At 38.0% G+C, this 25,836-nt stretch overlaps 2 protein-coding genes and 1 long non-coding RNA gene across 7 annotated transcripts in view; all 3 read right to left on the reverse strand.

The window, feature by feature from the left end:
* Positions 1-2,643, reverse strand: part of LOC117689271 (zonadhesin) — a 30,957-nt gene extending 28,314 nt beyond the window's left edge. For 3 of the 5 annotated variants that reach the window (XM_066088469.1, XM_066088470.1, XM_066088467.1), the window contains exons 1-3: positions 2,349-2,642; positions 2,034-2,245; positions 1,778-1,928 (exon numbers count right to left, since the gene is read on the reverse strand). In XM_066088469.1, the coding sequence (XP_065944541.1) occupies positions 1,778-1,928; positions 2,034-2,245; positions 2,349-2,583 (598 nt within the window). In that variant the 5' untranslated portion in view covers positions 2,584-2,642. Of the gene's footprint in view, positions 1-1,777; positions 1,929-2,033; positions 2,246-2,348 lie in introns of all 5 variants that reach the window. The other 2 variants (XM_066088468.1, XM_066088471.1) reach the window with 1 other exon arrangement.
* Positions 2,644-2,746: 103 nt separating this feature from the next.
* Positions 2,747-23,276, reverse strand: LOC105340695 (IgGFc-binding protein). The gene is made up of 37 exons (XM_066087194.1): positions 23,103-23,276; positions 22,678-23,003; positions 22,276-22,589; positions 21,961-22,172; positions 21,705-21,855; positions 20,897-21,157; positions 20,671-20,772; positions 19,117-19,358; positions 18,692-19,017; positions 18,290-18,603; positions 17,975-18,186; positions 17,719-17,869; positions 16,911-17,171; positions 16,685-16,786; positions 15,132-15,373; positions 14,707-15,032; positions 14,305-14,618; positions 13,990-14,201; positions 13,734-13,884; positions 12,926-13,186; positions 12,700-12,801; positions 11,147-11,388; positions 10,722-11,047; positions 10,320-10,633; positions 10,005-10,216; positions 9,749-9,899; positions 8,941-9,201; positions 8,715-8,816; positions 7,161-7,402; positions 6,736-7,061; positions 6,334-6,647; positions 6,019-6,230; positions 5,763-5,913; positions 4,955-5,215; positions 4,729-4,830; positions 3,176-3,417; positions 2,747-3,076 (listed from the first exon to the last, which is right to left on the reverse strand). The coding sequence occupies exons 1-37, from the start codon at positions 23,274-23,276 to the stop codon at positions 2,747-2,749; spliced, it is 8,544 nt and encodes a 2,847-aa protein (XP_065943266.1).
* Positions 23,277-24,656: 1,380 nt separating this feature from the next.
* On the reverse strand, positions 24,657-25,772 carry LOC136276494 (uncharacterized). Its single transcript, XR_010714963.1, has 3 exons — positions 25,691-25,772; positions 24,883-25,143; positions 24,657-24,758 (listed from the first exon to the last, which is right to left on the reverse strand). It is a non-coding gene; the product is annotated as an uncharacterized lncRNA (long non-coding RNA).
* Positions 25,773-25,836: the final 64 nt, after the last annotated feature.

Raw genomic sequence — 25,836 nt, forward strand, 5'->3', positions numbered from 1 at the left:
GTAAAAATACGAGGTCACTTGAATTTTTGATGCCAGTTCTTTCGGGCGGGGGGGGGGGGGGGGGGTGAAAGGGCTCGAACATGATTTTCAAGCACATGTGTAACTTTGATGTAAACAAACTCTCGTGCCTTTGCAGTGTGTTTTTGCTACTTAATTGGTCAGGAACAATTGTTTTAAAAGTTGTAAAGAGAGATTTTCCCAGAAAGTTGTTTTCAACTCGCTACCCGTGTCTAAAGTTGCGTAATTTTGGTAAAAATATACTAGTATAGTAAAAATAAATAGTGGTGTGAAACCTTAAGAAATTGTTCATGGCCTATGATCAGCTGCAATAAACAGACTGAGACTTCCAGAGCACCTGGCTTTGCTACTTTCACTTTCGGATTCCATTGTTTGTTAAAGGTATCACACCGGTAATCGGCCAATCAAAATGAACTTAGTCAATTGTAGTTCCATATATACTTCAGAATTATTTTTTTCCTTGACTGCATTTTTACATTTTCCTTTACTCAGTTTTAAAAATTTTTGTACCACTGAGTAGGATATTTCATGTATTTTGTTAGGTGATGATCTTTTTTCACAGGGACTACTTCTTTCAGGGCACATGCAGCAGCTTCCTGGGGAGTGTGCAGTCTATTTACATACAAATGGAAAACACGTGGTTTTGAGGGTAGACCTGTTTGGAGCTAGATATTTTGAGAAAATGCAGTATCGCTTGCCCTTTTTATGGTGTTAGCTGATGAGATAGGTAACAAATAACATTTCCTCCGAATATTTTGTCATGAAAAATACAAAATTTATGATATTTAAGAATTTTTTCCCCTCTATAGTGTTATATAGTGAAAACAATTACCGGTGTGATACCTTGATGCAATTATTGATCTTGATCCCGACTTAAATTTGACTTTTTTAGCTTCTTTGTTACATCATGTCAATCATATCAATGTATTCATTTGAAATAGACAACAACATAAAAATCATTATTACAAATTAAATTTACAATCAAAAGCTTGGTTTCAATTGTAAATACATCATGGTATTTTTCTTCTAAAAGGCATGCATACACTATTTAAATTTTTGGAAAGTTATGGACAGTAATGTTTGTAAACTGCGCGACATTTATTTTATACTATTAGAACAACACCTATTCAAAACCCTAACTGTAAAGTATATCATGAAATAATTGTTTTTTCTCAATCTTTGAATGATATAAGGATTCTTTTTTTTTATTTTAATGTTGTAAATATTAAGGAATTCGCAAATATTTCAAGAAAGAGGTCTTTCATTTTTTGGCACTTATAAAAAAACCAGCTTCCCATCCTTACATTAATTAGGACACTGTAGATATCTTTATATTTTAAAAAGCTTAACAAAAACGTAGGTTACTTAAATATTAAAAAAGATAACCAAACAAAAATGAAAATAAACAACAACAAAAGAAAACAATAAAACTATCGCTTCAGACAATATACGTTAATGACTTGAAAAAAGCCAAACTTTATCTCCGTGTTTTACACACGTCAGTTTAAAACGTAAAAATATGCATCGAATCCATAAAGAGAGGCAGTATTATATTCTTAAGTCATAACATTTTCTTTCAGTCAATTTAATGATATGGTGTTGTTCAAACTTTCATTGCTATATCATTATAACTAATGACTATAACTTTGTCAAAATAATACATAAAAGGCTGAAGAGTCTCTTTATATAAAATTACAAAATGTAAATTATCACACATGCACTTCAATCTGTGCCTTAAGATGTGATTTGAAAGATTTACCTTTCCTCCGACAACTGCCTATTCCTTTGGTGGATTTGCATGTCTCTCCTCTGCCACAACTGTTTCCGACCATGACAGCTACAGGTGTCCCGCCCACCAACTTGCAGGACATTTTTACATTGCAGTTCTTGGAGAGAATGGAGGTTCCTTGCTGTAATCAGAAATATGATGCAGTCAAAACACAAGTGTCCTTGTGGAGAAAGATAGCAATACAGCCTGATTTTCTTGACAATCGGTGGACTTTGGGTTTACTCACTGGATAATAGCGACCTTGCATCATGCATCCACACTCGCTGTACGGCACACACTTATCTCCCTCTCTGACGTAACCTTTCTTGCATTGGCAACCGGCGATATCGACATCGGTGCAGGTATCTTCTGATTTCGGCGACTGACAAGTGTTAGGACATCCACTTCCATCTTCCACGTACTCCTCGTTTTCTTGGCACTTTTGAGACTCGGGTAACGCTGGAAACGAGAGGTGACGCAGTCACTGATAGCGATCTGAAATCCTTCTGAATGATTCAAAAACAGCGCGTCACCTTCAATAATCAAATAAATGTATACTTACAGCATGAGGTGATATTTCTCCAATCATTCTTCTCTGGCGGCGCATATCCATTTTCTACACATTGCTCCTCAAATTCTTCGAGCGCTGAGCACATAATCTTCTTGAGTGCAGGTCCGTCATTGTTGCAGGCATCAATGAGACATGATGAGAACGGATTGATTCCGTCCGGCTCCTCTGACTTTTTCATCCATTCTACGCATTTCCCGAACGGGTTTTGATCCGAAGTGTCCGACATCAGACCACAAGCTTCAGTTTTGCTATATTTTGCAGTCTGCGTCTTTGTGCAGCTGGAAAACGCCGGTGTTGGACTGCACCTGTGCACGATACATGCAGAGAGATCTAGAACAATAGCAATCCAAACAACTGGTTAATGACTGTCAACTTGAGTTTAGCCATACTTACGCTGATAAAGGATTCTGGGCGTCAACCACACGATAGCTGTCCCCGATCTCTCTGTATTTGTCCTTGGCTTTTAAACGAGAAACACTAGTTCCGTTGGCCAGTCGAAAATCGTCCCGCTTTCCGTTGCAGTCTCCACAGATTCCAGTCAACTTTCCGCCGTATTTGCTCCTATCAGCAGTTACCTCCACGGAGTGTTTGCCATCCCAAAGAACTGTCACTCCGCACGAAGCTGACTTAAGCTTAACAAAACGACGTCCAACTGTTGTCAGTAAAATACCACCTTTCTCGAAGCGTGATTTGCTCACATCTATCCCTGTACCATTCACCTTAAACGAAAATGGATTGTGTCGAGTAACGTATACCTCGGGAAGTGTGCGACGCTTCGATATAACTGTATTCATCCCCGTTCGCGGGAAAGTTCTTACCTCAGTTTCTCTGCCTTTGAACAACACCACGTAGCTTCCACCGATCTCGACGTCAACTTGCTTTGTATAGGACACTTTCTTTTTATTGTTTCGCCTTTCATTTGATACCATGATGTTGAAAGCACATGGAGTCTTCTCGGTCGTTTTGGTCAGCGTGTACTTGCAAACGCCCATGAAGTGAATTTTCGACCCGTCGTACGTTTTGTAATGTGGGTCTCCGGATGCACGACACACGCAGGCAGCTGAAGCAAAATGAACACTTTCATTGATTCACTGGCTTGATTTGCATTGTTTGTGGTCATTTTTCTGAGGAATACAATACATTCATAACAACATGAAAAGGAAAAAATAAGATATCATTCCCTCTTTCGGGTAAATTGACACAATCAATCCAAAAGGTATATTCGAAAATCTTCTATTCTGATATCCTCTTTGTGAAGTGCAAGCACAGGCTTTGCTAGTTTTAATGGACAAATAAATTTGGAAACAAATGAGATTACTGTATGAAGCATTCACCAATACCAGTTCAAATCAGTGATGGGGTATTCGTAATCAGCTGTAATCGATTACAGGTTGCTGAGTAATCAGGAGTAATCAGTAATCATCCGTTTTTAGGATTACAAGTAATCGTAATTTAATGGATTTCTCTTTTAAACGGTCCTGTAATCATGATTAATTTCTGATTACTCTAATGATTACAATAATGAAAAAAAAAATACGTCAATTCATTGTTATTACAAATATTAGTTGAATAAGGTTCAATTTTAGATATGGTTTATTTACTGTTATCAAAACACAATTCACATCTATTGCTATGTACCTAATTGTCAAATGTATGCAAAACGGGAACACACTCTATAAGATCATATCCTTAACACAGCAATGATATATACCACCGTGTTCCTAGTCAACCAGTTTATTAATTGTGGTAAAAACCTATTCCAATTTATAGTCTAAGTTCAACACATATCTATACAGTCAATTGTGTGTTTTGTATTTAATCTATATCGGTAAAACTGTGTCTTATTTGATGAATGAATTAATGTCCTTAGCGGTTTTTTTAGGAACATGGAGATAGTCAAAATGTTAAATGATGATAAAGTGTACTAAAGAAGCTTGTAAAAATTGATGACTTGATATCAGAATTGATACTTCTGTTCAAAATGCTTTTTTCTTTCCAAAATATTAAATATATAAACTAAGAATTAAAAAAAAAACTGAGAAAAAACACACTAAATACATGTACTGGTAAAGTAATCGAAAGTAATCATAAGTAATTATGATAACAAGAAGGAAAAGTAATCTAATGTAATCGATTACTTCTAAAATTGGATGTAATCAGCTTGTAATAAATTACTTTTAAAACTCAAAGTAATTGTAATTTAATTGATTACTTTTAAAAATAATCAACCCCATCCCTGCTTCAAATAAAAATCCACGTTTACAATCCCCGTAGTTAATGCGACTTTCATTCGAAATGCAATAAGATATGAATATAAATGCACACGTGTACATTTTAGTTTGTGTGAACATGGAACGATGATTCGACAAACCTGTGCAGCCTGTCTTTGGGTTTCCGCGATAGCCTTTCTTACACCGACATTTGCGGCCTCTCCTTTTCGGAAAGGCATTGGCACCGCATTTCAGGTTGCAGACTACAATGTCAACGATTGCAATCTCTGTCACAAAACCTTTGATGCACTTTAATATCTTAATATGAACAAAGTGTAGCACAAGCAGCGATTTGCTTTTAAGAGATCGAAACAAATCAAAACTTACACTTCTCTTGATAAGTGACTTTGAAAACTCCGCGACATCCCTTGCTTACTTCCACCTGCCACGCTCTCTGCTTCTTTATTAATTTGAAAGACTTGTTCTTCTTGCAAGAACTTGAGCCAGGATTTTGTTCGACAAGTCCAATTTGTACATTTTCTACATCCTGCGGAATATTCGGTTTGCAGGTGGAAGGAACAGCCTTCCCGTTTTTGATTCTGCTGGCACAGGATATTTGCCTTTGCTTTCTTTGGCATTTTTCTACAACTAAAATATAACGCTTTATTGTGAAACATAATTCAATAGTTTTTGCTGTGATCGACTATAAAAGAATCAAAGTGGACTGAACATTGGACACAATGATGTCTCTACAGATCTTTAGCAGTCCTACATGAACGCTGTGGCGTCAGATTCCAATTCGATTGCACTGATTTCAAAATGGTTCTTAATATATCCAAACACTCTTGAATCAAGAACATGCTTTACTTTGTGTTTTGCAGCATATTCATAAAAGAACAGAATGTCTGCAATCGCATGAGTCGCTGACGACAAAGACTAATTTTTCACCTTTGCTACATTCAAAAATAATTCAGTGGTTTGAAAATATATATTCATGCATATGTATATTCACACATTTCTTTGGAAAAACATACATTTCTTGTTTAAAGAATTGTTCAAACATGTGAAACATTGGTAACATAATGCTGATTATGACACACAGCCATTTGAAAATTTAGGTTATGCAAAATGTGATGCTCAGGAATATGATCCCAAAAGGATGTCTCACCACGTGAATTGAGATTGAGAGGGTTACCTTTCCTCCGACAACTGCCTATTCCTTTGGTGGATTTGCATGTCTCTCCTCTGCCACAACTGTTTCCGACCTTGACAGCTACAGGTGTCCCGCCCACCAACTTGCAGGACATTTTTACATTGCAGTTCTTGGAGAGAATGGAGGTTCCTTGCTGTAATCAGAAATATGATGCAGTCAAAACACAAGTGTCTTTGTGGAGAAAGATAGCAATACAGCCTGATTTTCTTGACAATCGGTGGACTTTGGGTTTACTCACTGGATAATAGCGACCTTGCATCATGCATCCACACTCGCTGTACGGCACACACTTATCTCCCTCTCTGACGTAACCTTTCTTGCATTGGCAACCGGCGATATCGACATCGGTGCAGGTATCTTCTGATTTCGGCGACTGACAAGTGTTAGGACATCCACTTCCATCTTCCACGTACTCCTCGTTTTCTTGGCACTTTTGAGACTCGGGTAACGCTGGAAACGAGAGGTGACGCAGTCACTGATAGCGATCTGAAATCCTTCTGAATGATTCAAAAACAGCGCGTCACCTTCAATAATCAAATAAATGTATACTTACAGCATGAGGTGATATTTCTCCAATCATTCTTCTCTGGCGGCGCATATCCATTTTCTACACATTGCTCCTCAAATTCTTCGAGCGCTGAGCACATAATCTTCTTGAGTGCAGGTCCGTCATTGTTGCAGGCATCAATGAGACATGATGAGAACGGATTGATTCCGTCCGGCTCCTCTGACTTTTTCATCCATTCTACGCATTTCCCGAACGGGTTTTGATCCGAAGTGTCCGACATCAGACCACAAGCTTCAGTTTTGCTATATTTTGCAGTCTGCGTCTTTGTGCAGCTGGAAAACGCCGGTGTTGGACTGCACCTGTGCACGATACATGCAGAGAGATCTAGAACAATAGCAATCCAAACAACTGGTTAATGACTGTCAACTTGAGTTTAGCCATACTTACGCTGATAAAGGATTCTGGGCGTCAACCACACGATAGCTGTCCCCGATCTCTCTGTATTTGTCCTTGGCTTTTAAACGAGAAACACTAGTTCCGTTGGCCAGTCGAAAATCGTCCCGCTTTCCGTTGCAGTCTCCACAGATTCCAGTCAACTTTCCGCCGTATTTGCTCCTATCAGCAGTTACCTCCACGGAGTATTTGCCATCCCAAAGAACTGTCACTCCGCACGAAGCTGACTTAAGCTTAACAAAACGACGTCCAACTGTTGTCAGTAAAATACCACCTTTCTCGAAGCGTGATTTGCTCACATCTATCCCTGTACCATTCACCTTAAACGAAAATGGATTGTGTCGAGTAACGTATACCTCGGGAAGTGTGCGATGCTTCGATATAATTGTATTCATCCCCGTTCGCGGGAAAGTTCTTACCTCAGTCTTTCTGCCTTTGAACAACACCACGTAGCTTCCACCGATCTCGACGTCAACTTGCTTTGTATAGGACACTTTCTTTTTATTGTTTCGCCTTTCATTTGATACCATGATGTTGAAAGCACATGGAGTCTTCTCGGTCGTTTTGGTCAGCGTGTACTTGCAAACGCCCATGAAGTGAATTTTCGACCCGTCGTACGTTTTGTAATGTGGGTCTCCGGATGCACGACACACGCAGGCAGCTGAAGCAAAATGAACACTTTCATTGATTCACTGGCTTGATTTGCATTGTTTGTGGTCATTTTTCTGAGGAATACAATACATTCATAACAACATGAAAAGGAAAAATAAGATATCATTCCCTCTTTCGGGTAAATTGACACAATCAATCCAAAAGGTATATTCGAAAATCTTCTATTCTGATATCCTCTTTGTGAAGTGCAAGCACAGGCTTTGCTAGTTTTAATGGACAAATAAATTTGGAAACAAATGAGATTACTGTATGAAGCATTCACCAATACCAGTTCAAATCAGTGATGGGGTATTCGTAATCAGCTGTAATCGATTACAGGTTGCTGAGTAATCAGGAGTAATCAGTAATCATCCGTTTTTAGGATTACAAGTAATCGTAATTTAATGGATTTCTCTTTTAAACGGTCCTGTAATCATGATTAATTTCTGATTACTCTAATGATTACAATAATAAAAAAAAAATACGTCAATTCATTGTTATTACAAATATTAGTTGAATAAGGTTCAATTTTAGATATGGTTTATTTACTGTTATCAAAACACAATTCACATCTATTGCTATGTACCTAATTGTCAAATGTATGCAAAACGGGAACACACTCTATAAGATCATATCCTTAACACAGCAATGATATATACCACCGTGTTCCTAGTCAACCAGTTTATTAATTGTGGTAAAAACCTATTCCGATTTATAGTCTAAGTTCAACACATATCTATACAGTCAATTGTGTGTTTTGTATTTAATCTATATCGGTAAAACTGTGTCTTATTTGATGAATGAATTAATGTCCTTAGCTTTTTTTTTTTAGGAACATGGAGATAGTCAAAATGTTAAATGATGATAAAGTGTACTAAAGAAGCTTGTAAAAATTGATGACTTGATATCAGAATTGATACTTCTGTTCAAAATGCTTTTTTCTTTCCAAAATATTAAATATATAAACTAAGAATTAAAAAAAAAAACAGAGAAAAAACACACTAAATACATGTACTGGTAAAGTAATCGAAAGTAATCATAAGTAATTATGATAACAAGAAGGAAAAGTAATCTAATGTAATCGATTACTTCTAAAATTGGATGTAATCAGCTTGTAATAAATTACTTTTAAAACCCAAAGTAATTGTAATTTAATTGATTACTTTTAAAAATAATCAACCCCATCCCTGCTTCAAATAAAAATCCACGTTTACAATCCCCGTAGTTAATGCGACTTTCATTCGAAATGCAATAAGATATGAATATAAATACACACGTGTACATTTTAGTTTGTGTGAACATGGAACGATGATTCGACAAACCTGTGCAGCCTGTCTTTGGGTTTCCGCGATAGCCTTTCTTACACCGACATTTGCGGCCTCTCCTTTTCGGAAAGGCATTGGCACCGCATTTCAGGTTGCAGACTACAATGTCAACGATTGCAATCTCTGTCACAAAACCTTTGATGCACTTTAATATCTTAATATGAACAAAGTGTAGCACAAGCAGCGATTTGCTTTTAAGAGATCGAAACAAATCAAAACTTACACTTCTCTTGATAAGTGACTTTGAAAACTCCGCGACATCCCTTGCTTACTTCCACCTGCCACGCTCTCTGCTTCTTTATTAATTTGAAAGACTTGTTCTTCTTGCAAGAACTTGAGCCAGGATTTTGTTCGACAAGTCCAATTTGTACATTTTCTACATCCTGCGGAATATTCGGTTTGCAGGTGGAAGGAACAGCCTTCCCGTTTTTGATTCTGCTGGCACAGGATATTTGCCTTTGCTTTCTTTGGCATTTTTCTACAACTAAAATATAACGCTTTATTGTGAAACATAATTCAATAGTTTTTGCTGTGATCGACTATAAAAGAATCAAAGTGGACTGTACATTGGACACAATGATGTCTCTACAGATCTTAAGCAGTCCTACATGAACGCTGTGGCGTCAGATTCCAATTCGATTGCACTGATTTCAAAATGGTTCTTAATATATCCAAACACTCTTGAATCAAGAACATGCTTTACTTTGTGTTTTGCAGCATATTCATAAAAGAACAGAATGTCTGCAATCGCATGAGTCGCTGACGACAAAGACTAATTTTTCACCTTTGCTACATTCAAAAATAATTCAGTGGTTTGAAAATATATATTCATGCATATGTATATTCACACATTTCTTTGGAAAAACATACATTTCTTGTTTAAAGAATTGTTCAAACATGTGAAACATTGGTAACATAATGCTGATTATGACACACAGCCATTTGAAAATTTAGGTTATGCAAAATGTGATGCTCAGGAATATGATCCCAAAAGGATGTCTCACCACGTGAATTGAGATTGAGAGGGTTACCTTTCCTCCGACAACTGCCTATTCCTTTGGTGGATTTGCATGTCTCTCCTCTGCCACAGCTGTTTCCGACCTTGACAGCTACAGGTGTCCCGCCCACCAACTTGCAGGACATTTTTACATTGCAGTTCTTGGAGAGAATGGAGGTTCCTTGCTGTAATCAGAAATATGATGCAGTCAAAACACAAGTGTCTTTGTGGAGAAAGATAGCAAAACAGCCTGATTTTCTTGACAATCGGTGGACCTTGGGTTTACTCACTGGATAATAGCGACCTTGCATCATGCATCCACACTCGCTGTACGGCACACACTTATCTCCCTCTCTGACGTAACCTTTCTTGCATTGGCAACCGGCGATATCGACATCGGTGCAGGTATCTTCTGATTTCGGCGACTGACAAGTGTTAGGACATCCACTTCCATCTTCCACGTACTCCTCGTTTTCTTGGCACTTTTGAGACTCGGGTAACGCTGGAAACGAGAGGTGACGCAGTCACTGATAGCGATCTGAAATCCTTCTGAATGATTCAAAAACAGCGCGTCACCTTCAATAATCAAATAAATGTATACTTACAGCATGAGGTGATATTTCTCCAATCATTCTTCTCTGGCGGCGCATATCCATTTTCTACACATTGCTCCTCAAATTCTTCGAGCGCTGAGCACATAATCTTCTTGAGTGCAGGTCCGTCATTGTTGCAGGCATCAATGAGACATGATGAGAACGGATTGATTCCGTCCGGCTCCTCTGACTTTTTCATCCATTCTACGCATTTCCCGAACGGGTTTTGATCCGAAGTGTCCGACATCAGACCACAAGCTTCAGTTTTGCTATATTTTGCAGTCTGCGTCTTTGTGCAGCTGGAAAACGCCGGTGTTGGACCGCACCTGTGCACGATACATGCAGAGAGATCTAGAACAATAGCAATCCAAACAACTGGTTAATGACTGTCAACTTGAGTTTAGCCATACTTACGCTGATAAAGGATTCTGGGCGTCAACCACACGATAGCTGTCCCCGATCTCTCTGTATTTGTCCTTGGCTTTTAAACGAGAAACACTAGTTCCGTTGGCCAGTCGGAAATCGTCCCGCTTTCCGTTGCAGTCTCCACAGATTCCAGTCAACTTTCCGCCGTATTTGCTCCTATCAGCAGTTACCTCTACGGAGTGTTTGCCATCCCAAAGAACTGTCACTCCGCACGAAGCTGACTTAAGCTTAACAAAACGACGTCCAACTGTTGTCAGTAAAATACCACCTTTCTCGAAGCGTGATTTGCTCACATCTATCCCTGTACCATTCACCTTAAACGAAAATGGATTGTGTCGAGTAACGTATACCTCGGGAAGTGTGCGATGCTTCGATATAACTGTATTCATCCCCGTTCGCGGGAAAGTTCTTACCTCAGTTTTTCTGCCTTTGAACAACACCACGTAGCTTCCACCGATCTCGACGTCAACTTGCTTTGTATAGGACACTTTCTTTTTATTGTTTCGCCTTTCATTTGATACCATGATGTTGAAAGCACATGGAGTCTTCTCGGTCGTTTTGGTCAGCGTGTACTTGCAAACGCCCATGAAGTGAATTTTCGACCCGTCGTACGTTTTGTAATGTGGGTCTCCGGATGCACGACACACGCAGGCAGCTGAAGCAAAATGAACACTTTCATTGATTCACTGGCTTGATTTGCATTGTTTGTGGTCATTTTTCTGAGGAATACAATACATTCATAACAACATGAAAAGGAAAAATAAGATATCATTCCCTCTTTCGGGTAAATTGACACAATCAATCCAAAAGGTATATTCGAAAATCTTCTATTCTGATATCCTCTTTGTGAAGTGCAAGCACAGGCTTTGCTAGTTTTAATGGACAAATAAATTTGGAAACAAATGAGATTACTGTATGAAGCATTCACCAATACCAGTTCAAATCAGTGATGGGGTATTCGTAATCAGCTGTAATCGATTACAGGTTGCTGAGTAATCAGGAGTAATCAGTAATCATCCGTTTTTAGGATTACAAGTAATCGTAATTTAATGGATTTCTCTTTTAAACGGTCCTGTAATCATGATTAATTTCTGATTACTCTAATGATTACAATAATAAAAAAAAAATACGTCAATTCATTGTTATTACAAATATTAGTTGAATAAGGTTCAATTTTAGATATGGTTTATTTACTGTTATCAAAACACAATTCACATCTATTGCTATGTACCTAATTGTCAAATGTATGCAAAACGGGAACACACTCTATAAGATCATATCCTTAACACAGCAATGATATATACCACCGTGTTCCTAGTCAACCAGTTTATTAATTGTGGTAAAAACCTATTCCGATTTATAGTCTAAGTTCAACACATATCTATACAGTCAATTGTGTGTTTTGTATTTAATCTATATCGGTAAAACTGTGTCTTATTTGATGAATGAATTAATGTCCTTAGCTTTTTTTTTTAGGAACATGGAGATAGTCAAAATGTTAAATGATGATAAAGTGTACTAAAGAAGCTTGTAAAAATTGATGACTTGATATCAGAATTGATACTTCTGTTCAAAATGCTTTTTTCTTTCCAAAATATTAAATATATAAACTAAGAATTAAAAAAAAAAACAGAGAAAAAACACACTAAATACATGTACTGGTAAAGTAATCGAAAGTAATCATAAGTAATTATGATAACAAGAAGGAAAAGTAATCTAATGTAATCGATTACTTCTAAAATTGGATGTAATCAGCTTGTAATAAATTACTTTTAAAACCCAAAGTAATTGTAATTTAATTGATTACTTTTAAAAATAATCAACCCCATCCCTGCTTCAAATAAAAATCCACGTTTACAATCCCCGTAGTTAATGCGACTTTCATTCGAAATGCAATAAGATATGAATATAAATACACACGTGTACATTTTAGTTTGTGTGAACATGGAACGATGATTCGACAAACCTGTGCAGCCTGTCTTTGGGTTTCCGCGATAGCCTTTCTTACACCGACATTTGCGGCCTCTCCTTTTCGGAAAGGCATTGGCACCGCATTTCAGGTTGCAGACTACAATGTCAACGATTGCAATCTCTGTCACAAAACCTTTGATGCACTTTAATATCTTAATATGAACAAAGTGTAGCACAAGCAGCGATTTGCTTTTAAGAGATCGAAACAAATCAAAACTTACACTTCTCTTGATAAGTGACTTTGAAAACTCCGCGACATCCCTTGCTTACTTCCACCTGCCACGCTCTCTGCTTCTTTATTAATTTGAAAGACTTGTTCTTCTTGCAAGAACTTGAGCCAGGATTTTGTTCGACAAGTCCAATTTGTACATTTTCTACATCCTGCGGAATATTCGGTTTGCAGGTGGAAGGAACAGCCTTCCCGTTTTTGATTCTGCTGGCACAGGATATTTGCCTTTGCTTTCTTTGGCATTTTTCTACAACTAAAATATAACGCTTTATTGTGAAACATAATTCAATAGTTTTTGCTGTGATCGACTATAAAAGAATCAAAGTGGACTGAACATTGGACACAATGATGTCTCTACAGATCTTAAGCAGTCCTACATGAACGCTGTGGCGTCAGATTCCAATTCGATTGCACTGATTTCAAAATGGTTCTTAATATATCCAAACACTCTTGAATCAAGAACATGCTTTACTTTGTGTTTTGCAGCATATTCATAAAAGAACAGAATGTCTGCAATCGCATGAGTCGCTGACGACAAAGACTAATTTTTCACCTTTGCTACATTCAAAAATAATTCAGTGGTTTGAAAATATATATTCATGCATATGTATATTCACACATTTCTTTGGAAAAACATACATTTCTTGTTTAAAGAATTGTTCAAACATGTGAAACATTGGTAACATAATGCTGATTATGACACACAGCCATTTGAAAATTTAGGTTATGCAAAATGTGATGCTCAGGAATATGATCCCAAAAGGATGTCTCACCACGTGAATTGAGATTGAGAGGGTTACCTTTCCTCCGACAACTGCCTATTCCTTTGGTGGATTTGCATGTCTCTCCTCTGCCACAGCTGTTTCCGACCTTGACAGCTACAGGTGCCCCGCCCACCAACTTGCAGGACATTTTTACATTGCAGTTCTTGGAGAGAATGGAGGTTCCTTGCTGTAATCAGAAATATGATGCAGTCAAAACACAAGTGTCTTTGTGGAGAAAGATAGCAAAACAGCCTGATTTTCTTGACAATCGGTGGACCTTGGGTTTACTCACTGGATAATAGCGACCTTGCATCATGCATCCACACTCGCTGTACGGCACACACTTATCTCCCTCTCTGACGTAACCTTTCTTGCATTGGCAACCGGCGATATCGACATCGGTGCAGGTATCTTCTGATTTCGGCGACTGACAAGTGTTAGGACATCCACTTCCATCTTCCACGTACTCCTCGTTTTCTTGGCACTTTTGAGACTCGGGTAACGCTGGAAACGAGAGGTGACGCAGTCACTGATAGCGATCTGAAATCCTTCTGAATGATTCAAAAACAGCGCGTCACCTTCAATAATCAAATAAATGTATACTTACAGCATGAGGTGATATTTCTCCAATCATTCTTCTCTGGCGGCGCATATCCATTTTCTACACATTGCTCCTCAAATTCTTCGAGCGCTGAGCACATAATCTTCTTGAGTGCAGGTCCGTCATTGTTGCAGGCATCAATGAGACATGATGAGAACGGATTGATTCCGTCCGGCTCCTCTGACTTTTTCATCCATTCTACGCATTTCCCGAACGGGTTTTGATCCGAAGTGTCCGACATCAGACCACAAGCTTCAGTTTTGCTATATTTTGCAGTCTGCGTCTTTGTGCAGCTGGAAAACGCCGGTGTTGGACCGCACCTGTGCACGATACATGCAGAGAGATCTAGAACAATAGCAATCCAAACAACTGGTTAATGACTGTCAACTTGAGTTTAGCCATACTTACGCTGATAATGGATTCTGGGCGTCAACCACACGATAGCTGTCCCCGATCTCTCTGTATTTGTCCTTGGCTTTTAAACGAGAAACACTAGTTCCGTTGGCCAGTCGGAAATCGTCCCGCTTTCCGTTGCAGTCTCCACAGATTCCAGTCAACTTTCCGCCGTATTTGCTTCTATCAGCAGTTACCTCTACGGAGTGTTTGCCATCCCAAAGAACTGTCACTCCGCACGAAGCTGACTTAAGCTTAACAAAACGACGTCCAACTGTTGTCAGTAAAATACCACCTTTCTCGAAGCGTGATTTGCTCACATCTATCCCTGTACCATTCACCTTAAACGAAAATGGATTGTGTCGAGTAACGTATACCTCGGGAAGTGTGCGATGCTTCGATATAATTGTATTCATCCCCGTTCGCGGGAAAGTTCTTACCTCAGTCTTTCTGCCTTTGAACAACACAACGTAGCTTCCACCGATCTCGACGTCAACTTGCTTTGTATAGGACACTTTCTTTTTATTGTTTCGCCTTTCATTTGATACCATGATGTTGAAAGCACATGGAGTCTTCTCGGTCGTTTTGGTCAGCGTGTACTTGCAAACGCCCATGAAGTGAATTTTCGACCCGTCGTACGTTTTGTAATGTGGGTCTCCGGATGCACGACACACGCAGGCAGCTGAAGCAAAATGAACACTTTCATTGATTCACTGGCTTGATTTGCATTGTTTGTGGTCATTTTTCTGAGGAATACAATACATTCATAACAACATGAAAAGGAAAAATAAGATATCATTCCCTCTTTCGGGTAAATTGACACAATCAATCCAAAAGGTATATTCGAAAATCTTCTATTCTGATATCCTCTTTGTGAAGTGCAAGCACAGGCTTTGCTAGTTTTAATGGACAAATAAATTTGGAAACAAATGAGATTACTGTATGAAGCATTCACCAATACCAGTTCAAATCAGTGATGGGGTATTCGTAATCAGCTGTAATCGATTACAGGTTGCTGAGTAATCAGGAGTAATCAGTAATCATCCGTTTTTAGGATTACAAGTAATCGTAATTTAATGGATTTCTCTTTTAAACGGTCCTGTAATCATGATTAATTTCTGATTACTCTAATGATTACAATAATAAAAAAAAAATACGTCAATTCATTGTTATTACAAATATTAGTTGAATAAGGTTCAATTTTAGATATGGTTTATTTACTGTTATCAAAACACAATTCACATCTATTGCTATGTACCTAATTGTCAAATGTATGCAAAACGGGAACACACTCTATAAGATCATATCCTTAACACAGCAATGATATATACCACCGTGTTCCTAGTCAACCAGTTTATTAATTGTGGTAAAAACCTATTCCGATTTATAGTCTAAGTTCAACACATATCTATACAGTCAATTGTGTGTTTTGTATTTAATCTATATCGGTAAAACTGTGTCTTATTTGATGAATGAATTAATGTCCTTAGCTTTTTTTTTTAGGAACATGGAGATAGTCAAAATGTTAAATGATGATAAAGTGTACTAAAGAAGCTTGTAAAAATTGATGACTTGATATCAGAATTGATACTTCTGTTCAAAATGCTTTTTTCTTTCCAAAATATTAAATATATAAACTAAGAATTAAAAAAAAAAACAGAGAAAAAACACACTAAATACATGTACTGGTAAAGTAATCGAAAGTAATCATAAGTAATTATGATAACAAGAAGGAAAAGTAATCTAATGTAATCGATTACTTCTAAAATTGGATGTAATCAGCTTGTAATAAATTACTTTTAAAACCCAAAGTAATTGTAATTTAATTGATTACTTTTAAAAATAATCAACCCCATCCCTGCTTCAAATAAAAATCCACGTTTACAATCCCCGTAGTTAATGCGACTTTCATTCGAAATGCAATAAGATATGAATATAAATACACACGTGTACATTTTAGTTTGTGTGAACATGGAACGATGATTCGACAAACCTGTGCAGCCTGTCTTTGGGTTTCCGCGATAGCCTTTCTTACACCGACATTTGCGGCCTCTCCTTTTCGGAAAGGCATTGGCACCGCATTTCAGGTTGCAGACTACAATGTCAACGATTGCAATCTCTGTCACAAAACCTTTGATGCACTTTAATATCTTAATATGAACAAAGTGTAGCACAAGCAGCGATTTGCTTTTAAGAGATCGAAACAAATCAAAACTTACACTTCTCTTGATAAGTGACTTTGAAAACTCCGCGACATCCCTTGCTTACTTCCACCTGCCACGCTCTCTGCTTCTTTATTAATTTGAAAGACTTGTTCTTCTTGCAAGAACTTGAGCCAGGATTTTGTTCGACAAGTCCAATTTGTACATTTTCTACATCCTGCGGAATATTCGGTTTGCAGGTGGAAGGAACAGCCTTCCCGTTTTTGATTCTGCTGGCACAGGATATTTGCCTTTGCTTTCTTTGGCATTTTTCTACAACTAAAATATAACGCTTTATTGTGAAACATAATTCAATAGTTTTTGCTGTGATCGACTATAAAAGAATCAAAGTGGACTAAACATTGGACACAATGATGTCTCTACAGATCTTAAGCAGTCCTACATGAACGCTGTGGCGTCAGATTCCAATTCGATTGCACTGATTTCAAAATGGTTCTTAATATATCCAAACACTCTTGAATCAAGAACATGCTTTACTTTGTGTTTTGCAGCATATTCATAAAAGAACAGAATGTCTGCAATCGCATGAGTCGCTGACGACAAAGACTAATTTTTCACCTTTGCTACATTCAAAAATAATTCAGTGGTTTGAAAATATATATTCATGCATATGTATATTCACACATTTCTTTGGAAAAACATACATTTCTTGTTTAAAGAATTGTTCAAACATGTGAAACATTGGTAACATAATGCTGATTATGACACACAGCCATTTGAAAATTTAGGTTATGCAAAATGTGATGCTCAGGAATATGATCCCAAAAGGATGTCTCACCACGTGAATTGAGATTGAGAGGGTTACCTTTCCTCCGACAACTGCCTATTCCTTTGGTGGATTTGCATGTCTCTCCTCTGCCACAGCTGTTTCCGACCTTGACAGCTACAGGTGCCCCGCCCACCAACTTGCAGGACATTTTTACATTGCAGTTCTTGGAGAGAATGGAGGTTCCTTGCTGTAATCAGAAATATGATGCAGTCAAAACACAAGTGTCTTTGTGGAGAAAGATAGCAAAACAGCCTGATTTTCTTGACAATCGGTGGACCTTGGGTTTACTCACTGGATAATAGCGACCTTGCATCATGCATCCACACTCGCTGTACGGCACACACTTATCTCCCTCTCTGACGTAACCTTTCTTGCATTGGCAACCGGCGATATCGACATCGGTGCAGGTATCTTCTGATTTCGGCGACTGACAAGTGTTAGGACATCCACTTCCATCTTCCACGTACTCCTCGTTTTCTTGGCACTTTTGAGACTCGGGTAACGCTGGAAACGAGAGGTGACGCAGTCACTGATAGCGATCTGAAATCCTTCTGAATGATTCAAAAACAGCGCGTCACCTTCAATAATCAAATAAATGTATACTTACAGCATGAGGTGATATTTCTCCAATCATTCTTCTCTGGCGGCGCATATCCATTTTCTACACATTGCTCCTCAAATTCTTCGAGCGCTGAGCACATAATCTTCTTGAGTGCAGGTCCGTCATTGTTGCAGGCATCAATGAGACATGATGAGAACGGATTGATTCCGTCCGGCTCCTCTGACTTTTTCATCCATTCTACGCATTTCCCGAACGGGTTTTGATCCGAAGTGTCCGACATCAGACCACAAGCTTCAGTTTTGCTATATTTTGCAGTCTGCGTCTTTGTGCAGCTGGAAAACGCCGGTGTTGGACCGCACCTGTGCACGATACATGCAGAGAGATCTAGAACAATAGCAATCCAAACAACTGGTTAATGACTGTCAACTTGAGTTTAGCCATACTTACGCTGATAAAGGATTCTGGGCGTCAACCACACGATAGCTGTCCCCGATCTCTCTGTATTTGTCCTTGGCTTTTAAACGAGAAACACTAGTTCCGTTGGCCAGTCGGAAATCGTCCCGCTTTCCGTTGCAGTCTCCACAGATTCCAGTCAACTTTCCGCCGTATTTGCTCCTATCAGCAGTTACCTCTACGGAGTGTTTGCCATCCCAAAGAACTGTCACTCCGCACGAAGCTGACTTAAGCTTAACAAAACGACGTCCAACTGTTGTCAGTAAAATACCACCTTTCTCGAAGCGTGATTTGCTCACATCTATCCCTGTACCATTCACCTTAAACGAAAATGGATTGTGTCGAGTAACGTATACCTCGGGAAGTGTGCGATGCTTCGATATAATTGTATTCATCCCCGTTCGCGGGAAAGTTCTTACCTCAGTCTTTCTGCCTTTGAACAACACCACGTAGCTTCCACCGATCTCGACGTCAACTTGCTTTGTATAGGACACTTTCTTTTTATTGTTTCGCCTTTCATTTGATACCATGATGTTGAAAGCACATGGAGTCTTCTCGGTCGTTTTGGTCAGCGTGTACTTGCAAACGCCCATGAAGTGAATTTTCGACCCGTCGTACGTTTTGTAATGTGGGTCTCCGGATGCACGACACACGCAGGCAGCTGAAGCAAAATGAACACTTTCATTGATTCACTGGCTTGATTTGCATTGTTTGTGGTCATTTTTCTGAGGAATACAATACATTCATAACAACATGAAAAGGAAAAATAAGATATCATTCCCTCTTTCGGGTAAATTGACACAATCAATCCAAAAGGTATATTCGAAAATCTTCTATTCTGATATCCTCTTTGTGAAGTGCAAGCACAGGCTTTGCTAGTTTTAATGGACAAATAAATTTGGAAACAAATGAGATTACTGTATGAAGCATTCACCAATACCAGTTCAAATCAGTGATGGGGTATTCGTAATCAGCTGTAATCGATTACAGGTTGCTGAGTAATCAGGAGTAATCAGTAATCATCCGTTTTTAGGATTACAAGTAATCGTAATTTAATGGATTTCTCTTTTAAACGGTCCTGTAATCATGATTAATTTCTGATTACTCTAATGATTACAATAATAAAAAAAAAATACGTCAATTCATTGTTATTACAAATATTAGTTGAATAAGGTTCAATTTTAGATATGGTTTATTTACTGTTATCAAAACACAATTCACATCTATTGCTATGTACCTAATTGTCAAATGTATGCAAAACGGGAACACACTCTATAAGATCATATCCTTAACACAGCAATGATATATACCACCGTGTTCCTAGTCAACCAGTTTATTAATTGTGGTAAAAACCTATTCCAATTTATAGTCTAAGTTCAACACATATCTATACAGTCAATTGTGTGTTTTGTATTTAATCTATATCGGTAAAACTGTGTCTTATTTGATGAATGAATTAATGTCCTTAGCTTTTTTTTTTTAGGAACATGGAGATAGTCAAAATGTTAAATGATGATAAAGTGTACTAAAGAAGCTTGTAAAAATTGATGACTTGATATCAGAATTGATACTTCTGTTCAAAATGCTTTTTTCTTTCCAAAATATTAAATATATAAACTAAGAATTAAAAAAAAAAACAGAGAAAAAACACACTAAATACATGTACTGGTAAAGTAATCGAAAGTAATCATAAGTAATTATGATAACAAGAAGGAAAAGTAATCTAATGTAATCGATTACTTCTAAAATTGGATGTAATCAGCTTGTAATAAATTACTTTTAAAACCCAAAGTAATTGTAATTTAATTGATTACTTTTAAAAATAATCAACCCCATCCCTGCTTCAAATAAAAATCCACGTTTACAATCCCCGTAGTTAATGCGACTTTCATTCGAAATGCAATAAGATATGAATATAAATACACACGTGTACATTTTAGTTTGTGTGAACATGGAACGATGATTCGACAAACCTGTGCAGCCTGTCTTTGGGTTTCCGCGATAGCCTTTCTTACACCGACATTTGCGGCCTCTCCTTTTCGGAAAGGCATTGGCACCGCATTTCAGGTTGCAGACTACAATGTCAACGATTGCAATCTCTGTCACAAAACCTTTGATGCACTTTAATATCTTAATATGAACAAAGTGTAGCACAAGCAGCGATTTGCTTTTAAGAGATCGAAACAAATCAAAACTTACACTTCTCTTGATAAGTGACTTTGAAAACTCCGCGACATCCCTTGCTTACTTCCACCTGCCACGCTCTCTGCTTCTTTATTAATTTGAAAGACTTGTTCTTCTTGCAAGAACTTGAGCCAGGATTTTGTTCGACAAGTCCAATTTGTACATTTTCTACATCCTGCGGAATATTCGGTTTGCAGGTGGAAGGAACAGCCTTCCCGTTTTTGATTCTGCTGGCACAGGATATTTGCCTTTGCTTTCTTTGGCATTTTTCTACAACTAAAATATAACGCTTTATTGTGAAACATAATTCAATAGTTTTTGCTGTGATCGACTATAAAAGAATCAAAGTGGACTAAACATTGGACACAATGATGTCTCTACAGATCTTAAGCAGTCCTACATGAACGCTGTGGCGTCAGATTCCAATTCGATTGCACTGATTTCAAAATGGTTCTTAATATATCCAAACACTCTTGAATCAAGAACATGCTTTACTTTGTGTTTTGCAGCATATTCATAAAAGAACAGAATGTCTGCAATCGCATGAGTCGCTGACGACAAAGACTAATTTTTCACCTTTGCTACATTCAAAAATAATTCAGTTGTTTGAAAATATATATTCATGCATATGTATATTCACACATTTCTTTGGAAAAACATACATTTCTTGTTTAAAGAATTGTTCAAACATGTGAAACATTGGTAACATAATGCTTATTATGACACACAGCCATTTGAAAATTTAGGTTATGCAAAATGTGATGCTCAGGAATATGATCCCAAAAGGATGTCTCACCACGTGAATTGAGATTGAGAGGGTTACCTTTCCTCCGACAACTGCCTATTCCTTTGGTGGATTTGCATGTCTCTCCTCTGCCACAACTGTTTCCGACCTTGACAGCTACAGGTGCCCCGCCCACCAACATGCAGGACATTTTTACATTGCAGTTCTTGGAGAGAATGGAGGTTCCTTGCTGTAATCAGAAATATGATGCAGTCAAAACACAAGTGTCTTTGTGGAGAAAGATAGCAAAACAGCCTGATTTTCTTGACAATCGGTGGACCTTGGGTTTACTCACTGGATAATAGCGACCTTGCATCATGCATCCACACTCGCTGTACGGCACACACTTATCTCCCTCTCTGACGTAACCTTTCTTGCATTGGCAACCGGCGATATCGACATCGGTGCAGGTATCTTCTGATTTCGGCGACTGACAAGTGTTAGGACATCCACTTCCATCTTCCACGTACTCCTCGTTTTCTTGGCACTTTTGAGACTCGGGTAACGCTGGAAACGAGAGGTGACGCAGTCACTGATAGCGATCTGAAATCCTTCTGAATGATTCAAAAACAGCGCGTCACCTTCAATAATCAAATAAATGTATACTTACAGCATGAGGTGATATTTCTCCAATCATTCTTCTCTGGCGGCGCATATCCATTTTCTACACATTGCTCCTCAAATTCTTCGAGCGCTGAGCACATAATCTTCTTGAGTGCAGGTCCGTCATTGTTGCAGGCATCAATGAGACATGATGAGAACGGATTGATTCCGTCCGGCTCCTCTGACTTTTTCATCCATTCTACGCATTTCCCGAACGGGTTTTGATCCGAAGTGTCCGACATCAGACCACAAGCTTCAGTTTTGCTATATTTTGCAGTCTGCGTCTTTGTGCAGCTGGAAAACGCCGGTGTTGGACCGCACCTGTGCACGATACATGCAGAGAGATCTAGAACAATAGCAATCCAAACAACTGGTTAATGACTGTCAACTTGAGTTTAGCCATACTTACGCTGATAAAGGATTCTGGGCGTCAACCACACGATAGCTGTCCCCGATCTCTCTGTATTTGTCCTTGGCTTTTAAACGAGAAACACTAGTTCCGTTGGCCAGTCGGAAATCGTCCCGCTTTCCGTTGCAGTCTCCACAGATTCCAGTCAACTTTCCGCCGTATTTGCTCCTATCAGCAGTTACCTCTACGGAGTGTTTGCCATCCCAAAGAACTGTCACTCCGCACGAAGCTGACTTAAGCTTAACAAAACGACGTCCAACTGTTGTCAGTAAAATACCACCTTTCTCGAAGCGTGATTTGCTCACATCTATCCCTGTACCATTCACCTTAAACGAAAATGGATTGTGTCGAGTAACGTATACCTCGGGAAGTGTGCGATGCTTCGATATAACTGTATTCATCCCCGTTCGCGGGAAAGTTCTTACCTCAGTCTTTCTGCCTTTGAACAACACCACGTAGCTTCCACCGATCTCGACGACAACTTGCTTTGTATAGGACACTTTCTTTTTATTGTTTCGCCTTTCATTTGATACCATGATGTTGAAAGCACATGGAGTCTTCTCGGTCGTTTTGGTCAGCGTGTACTTGCAAACGCCCATGAAGTGAATTTTCGACCCGTCGTACGTTTTGTAATGTGGGTCTCCGGATGCACGACACACGCAGGCAGCTGAAGCAAAATGAACACTTTCATTGATTCACTGGCTTGATTTGCATTGTTTGTGGTCATTTTTCTGAGGAATACAATACATTCATAACAACATGAAAAGGAAAAAATAAGATATCATTCCCTCTTTCGGGTAAATTGACACAATCAATCCAAAAGGTATATTCGAAAATCTTCTATTCTGATATCCTCTTTGTGAAGTGCAAGCACAGGCTTTGCTAGTTTTAATGGACAAATAAATTTGGAAACAAATGAGATTACTGTATGAAGCATTCACCAATACCAGTTCAAATCAGTGATGGGGTATTCGTAATCAGCTGTAATCGATTACAGGTTGCTGAGTAATCAGGAGTAATCAGTAATCATCCGTTTTTAGGATTACAAGTAATCGTAATTTAATGGATTTCTCTTTTAAACGGTCCTGTAATCATGATTAATTTCTGATTACTCTAATGATTACAATAATAAAAAAAAATACGTCAATTCATTGTTATTACAAATATTAGTTGAATAAGGTTCAATTTTAGATATGGTTTATTTACTGTTATCAAAACACAATTCACATCTATTGCTATGTACCTAATTGTCAAATGTATGCAAAACGGGAACACACTCTATAAGATCATATCCTTAACACAGCAATGATATATACCACCGTGTTCCTAGTCAACCAGTTTATTAATTGTGGTAAAAACCTATTCCAATTTATAGTCTAAGTTCAACACATATCTATACAGTCAATTGTGTGTTTTGTATTTAATCTATATCGGTAAAACTGTGTCTTATTTGATGAATGAATTAATGTCCTTAGCTTTTTTTTTTTAGGAACATGGAGATAGTCAAAATGTTAAATGATGATAAAGTGTACTAAAGAAGCTTGTAAAAATTGATGACTTGATATCAGAATTGATACTTCTGTTCAAAATGCTTTTTTCTTTCCAAAATATTAAATATATAAACTAAGAATTAAAAAAAAAAACAGAGAAAAAACACACTAAATACATGTACTGGTAAAGTAATCGAAAGTAATCATAAGTAATTATGATAACAAGAAGGAAAAGTAATCTAATGTTAACGATTACTTCTAAAATTGGATGTAATCAGCTTGTAATAAATTACTTTTAAAACCCAAAGTAATTGTAATTTAATTGATTACTTTTAAAAATAATCAACCCCATCCCTGCTTCAAATAAAAATCCACGTTTACAATCCCCGTAGTTAATGCGACTTTCATTCGAAATGCAATAAGATATGAATATAAATACACACGTGTACATTTTAGTTTGTGTGAACATGGAACGATGATTCGACAAACCTGTGCAGCCTGTCTTTGGGTTTCCGCGATAGCCTTTCTTACACCGACATTTGCGGCCTCTCCTTTTCGGAAAGGCATTGGCACCGCATTTCAGGTTGCAGACTACAATGTCAACGATTGCAATCTCTGTCACAAAACCTTTGATGCACTTTAATATCTTAATATGAACAAAGTGTAGCACAAGCAGCGATTTGCTTTTAAGAGATCGAAACAAATCAAAACTTACACTTCTCTTGATAAGTGACTTTGAAAACTCCGCGACATCCCTTGCTTACTTCCACCTGCCACGCTCTCTGCTTCTTTATTAATTTGAAAGACTTGTTCTTCTTGCAAGAACTTGAGCCAGGATTTTGTTCGACAAGTCCAATTTGTACATTTTCTACATCCTGCGGAATATTCGGTTTGCAGGTGGAAGGAACAGCCTTCCCGTTTTTGATTCTGCTGGCACAGGATATTTGCCTTTGCTTTCTTTGGCATTTTTCTACAACTAAAATATAACGCTTTATTGTGAAACATAATTCAATAGTTTTTGCTGTGATCGACTATAAAAGAATCAAAGTGGACTAAACATTGGACACAATGATGTCTCTACAGATCTTAAGCAGTCCTACATGAACGCTGTGGCGTCAGATTCCAATTCGATTGCACTGATTTCAAAATGGTTCTTAATATATCCAAACACTCTTGAATCAAGAACATGCTTTACTTTGTGTTTTGCAGCATATTCATAAAAGAACAGAATGTCTGCAATCGCATGAGTCGCTGACGACAAAGACTAATTTTTCACCTTTGCTACATTCAAAAATAATTCAGTTGTTTGAAAATATATATTCATGCATATGTATATTCACACATTTCTTTGGAAAAACATACATTTCTTGTTTAAAGAATTGTTCAAACATGTGAAACATTGGTAACATAATGCTTATTATGACACACAGCCATTTGAAAATTTAGGTTATGCAAAATGTGATGCTCAGGAATATGATCCCAAAAGGATGTCTCACCACGTGAATTGAGATTGAGAGGGTTACCTTTCCTCCGACAACTGCCTATTCCTTTGGTGGATTTGCATGTCTCTCCTCTGCCACAACTGTTTCCGACCTTGACAGCTACAGGTGCCCCGCCCACCAACATGCAGGACATTTTTACATTGCAGTTCTTGGAGAGAATGGAGGTT

Source organism: Magallana gigas, chromosome 6, assembly GCF_963853765.1.
Source record: "Magallana gigas chromosome 6, xbMagGiga1.1, whole genome shotgun sequence".
Classification (NCBI taxonomy): Eukaryota; Metazoa; Mollusca; class Bivalvia; order Ostreida; family Ostreidae; genus Magallana; species Magallana gigas.

Excerpts from the sequence above, each read along its gene's own strand:
- LOC105340695 (XM_066087194.1), bottom strand. The coding sequence starts at position 23,276 with ATGGGCGTTTGCAAGTACACGCTGACCAAAACGACCGAGAAGACTCCA. Across the intron at positions 11,048-11,146 it reads TCAAAGGCAGAAAAACTGAG|GTGAATGGTACAGGGATAGA; the intron begins GTAAGAACTTTC and ends TTTTCGTTTAAG. Across the intron at positions 10,634-10,721 it reads GCCCAGAATCCTTTATCAGC|GTGCGGTCCAACACCGGCGT; the intron begins GTAAGTATGGCT and ends TATCGTGCACAG.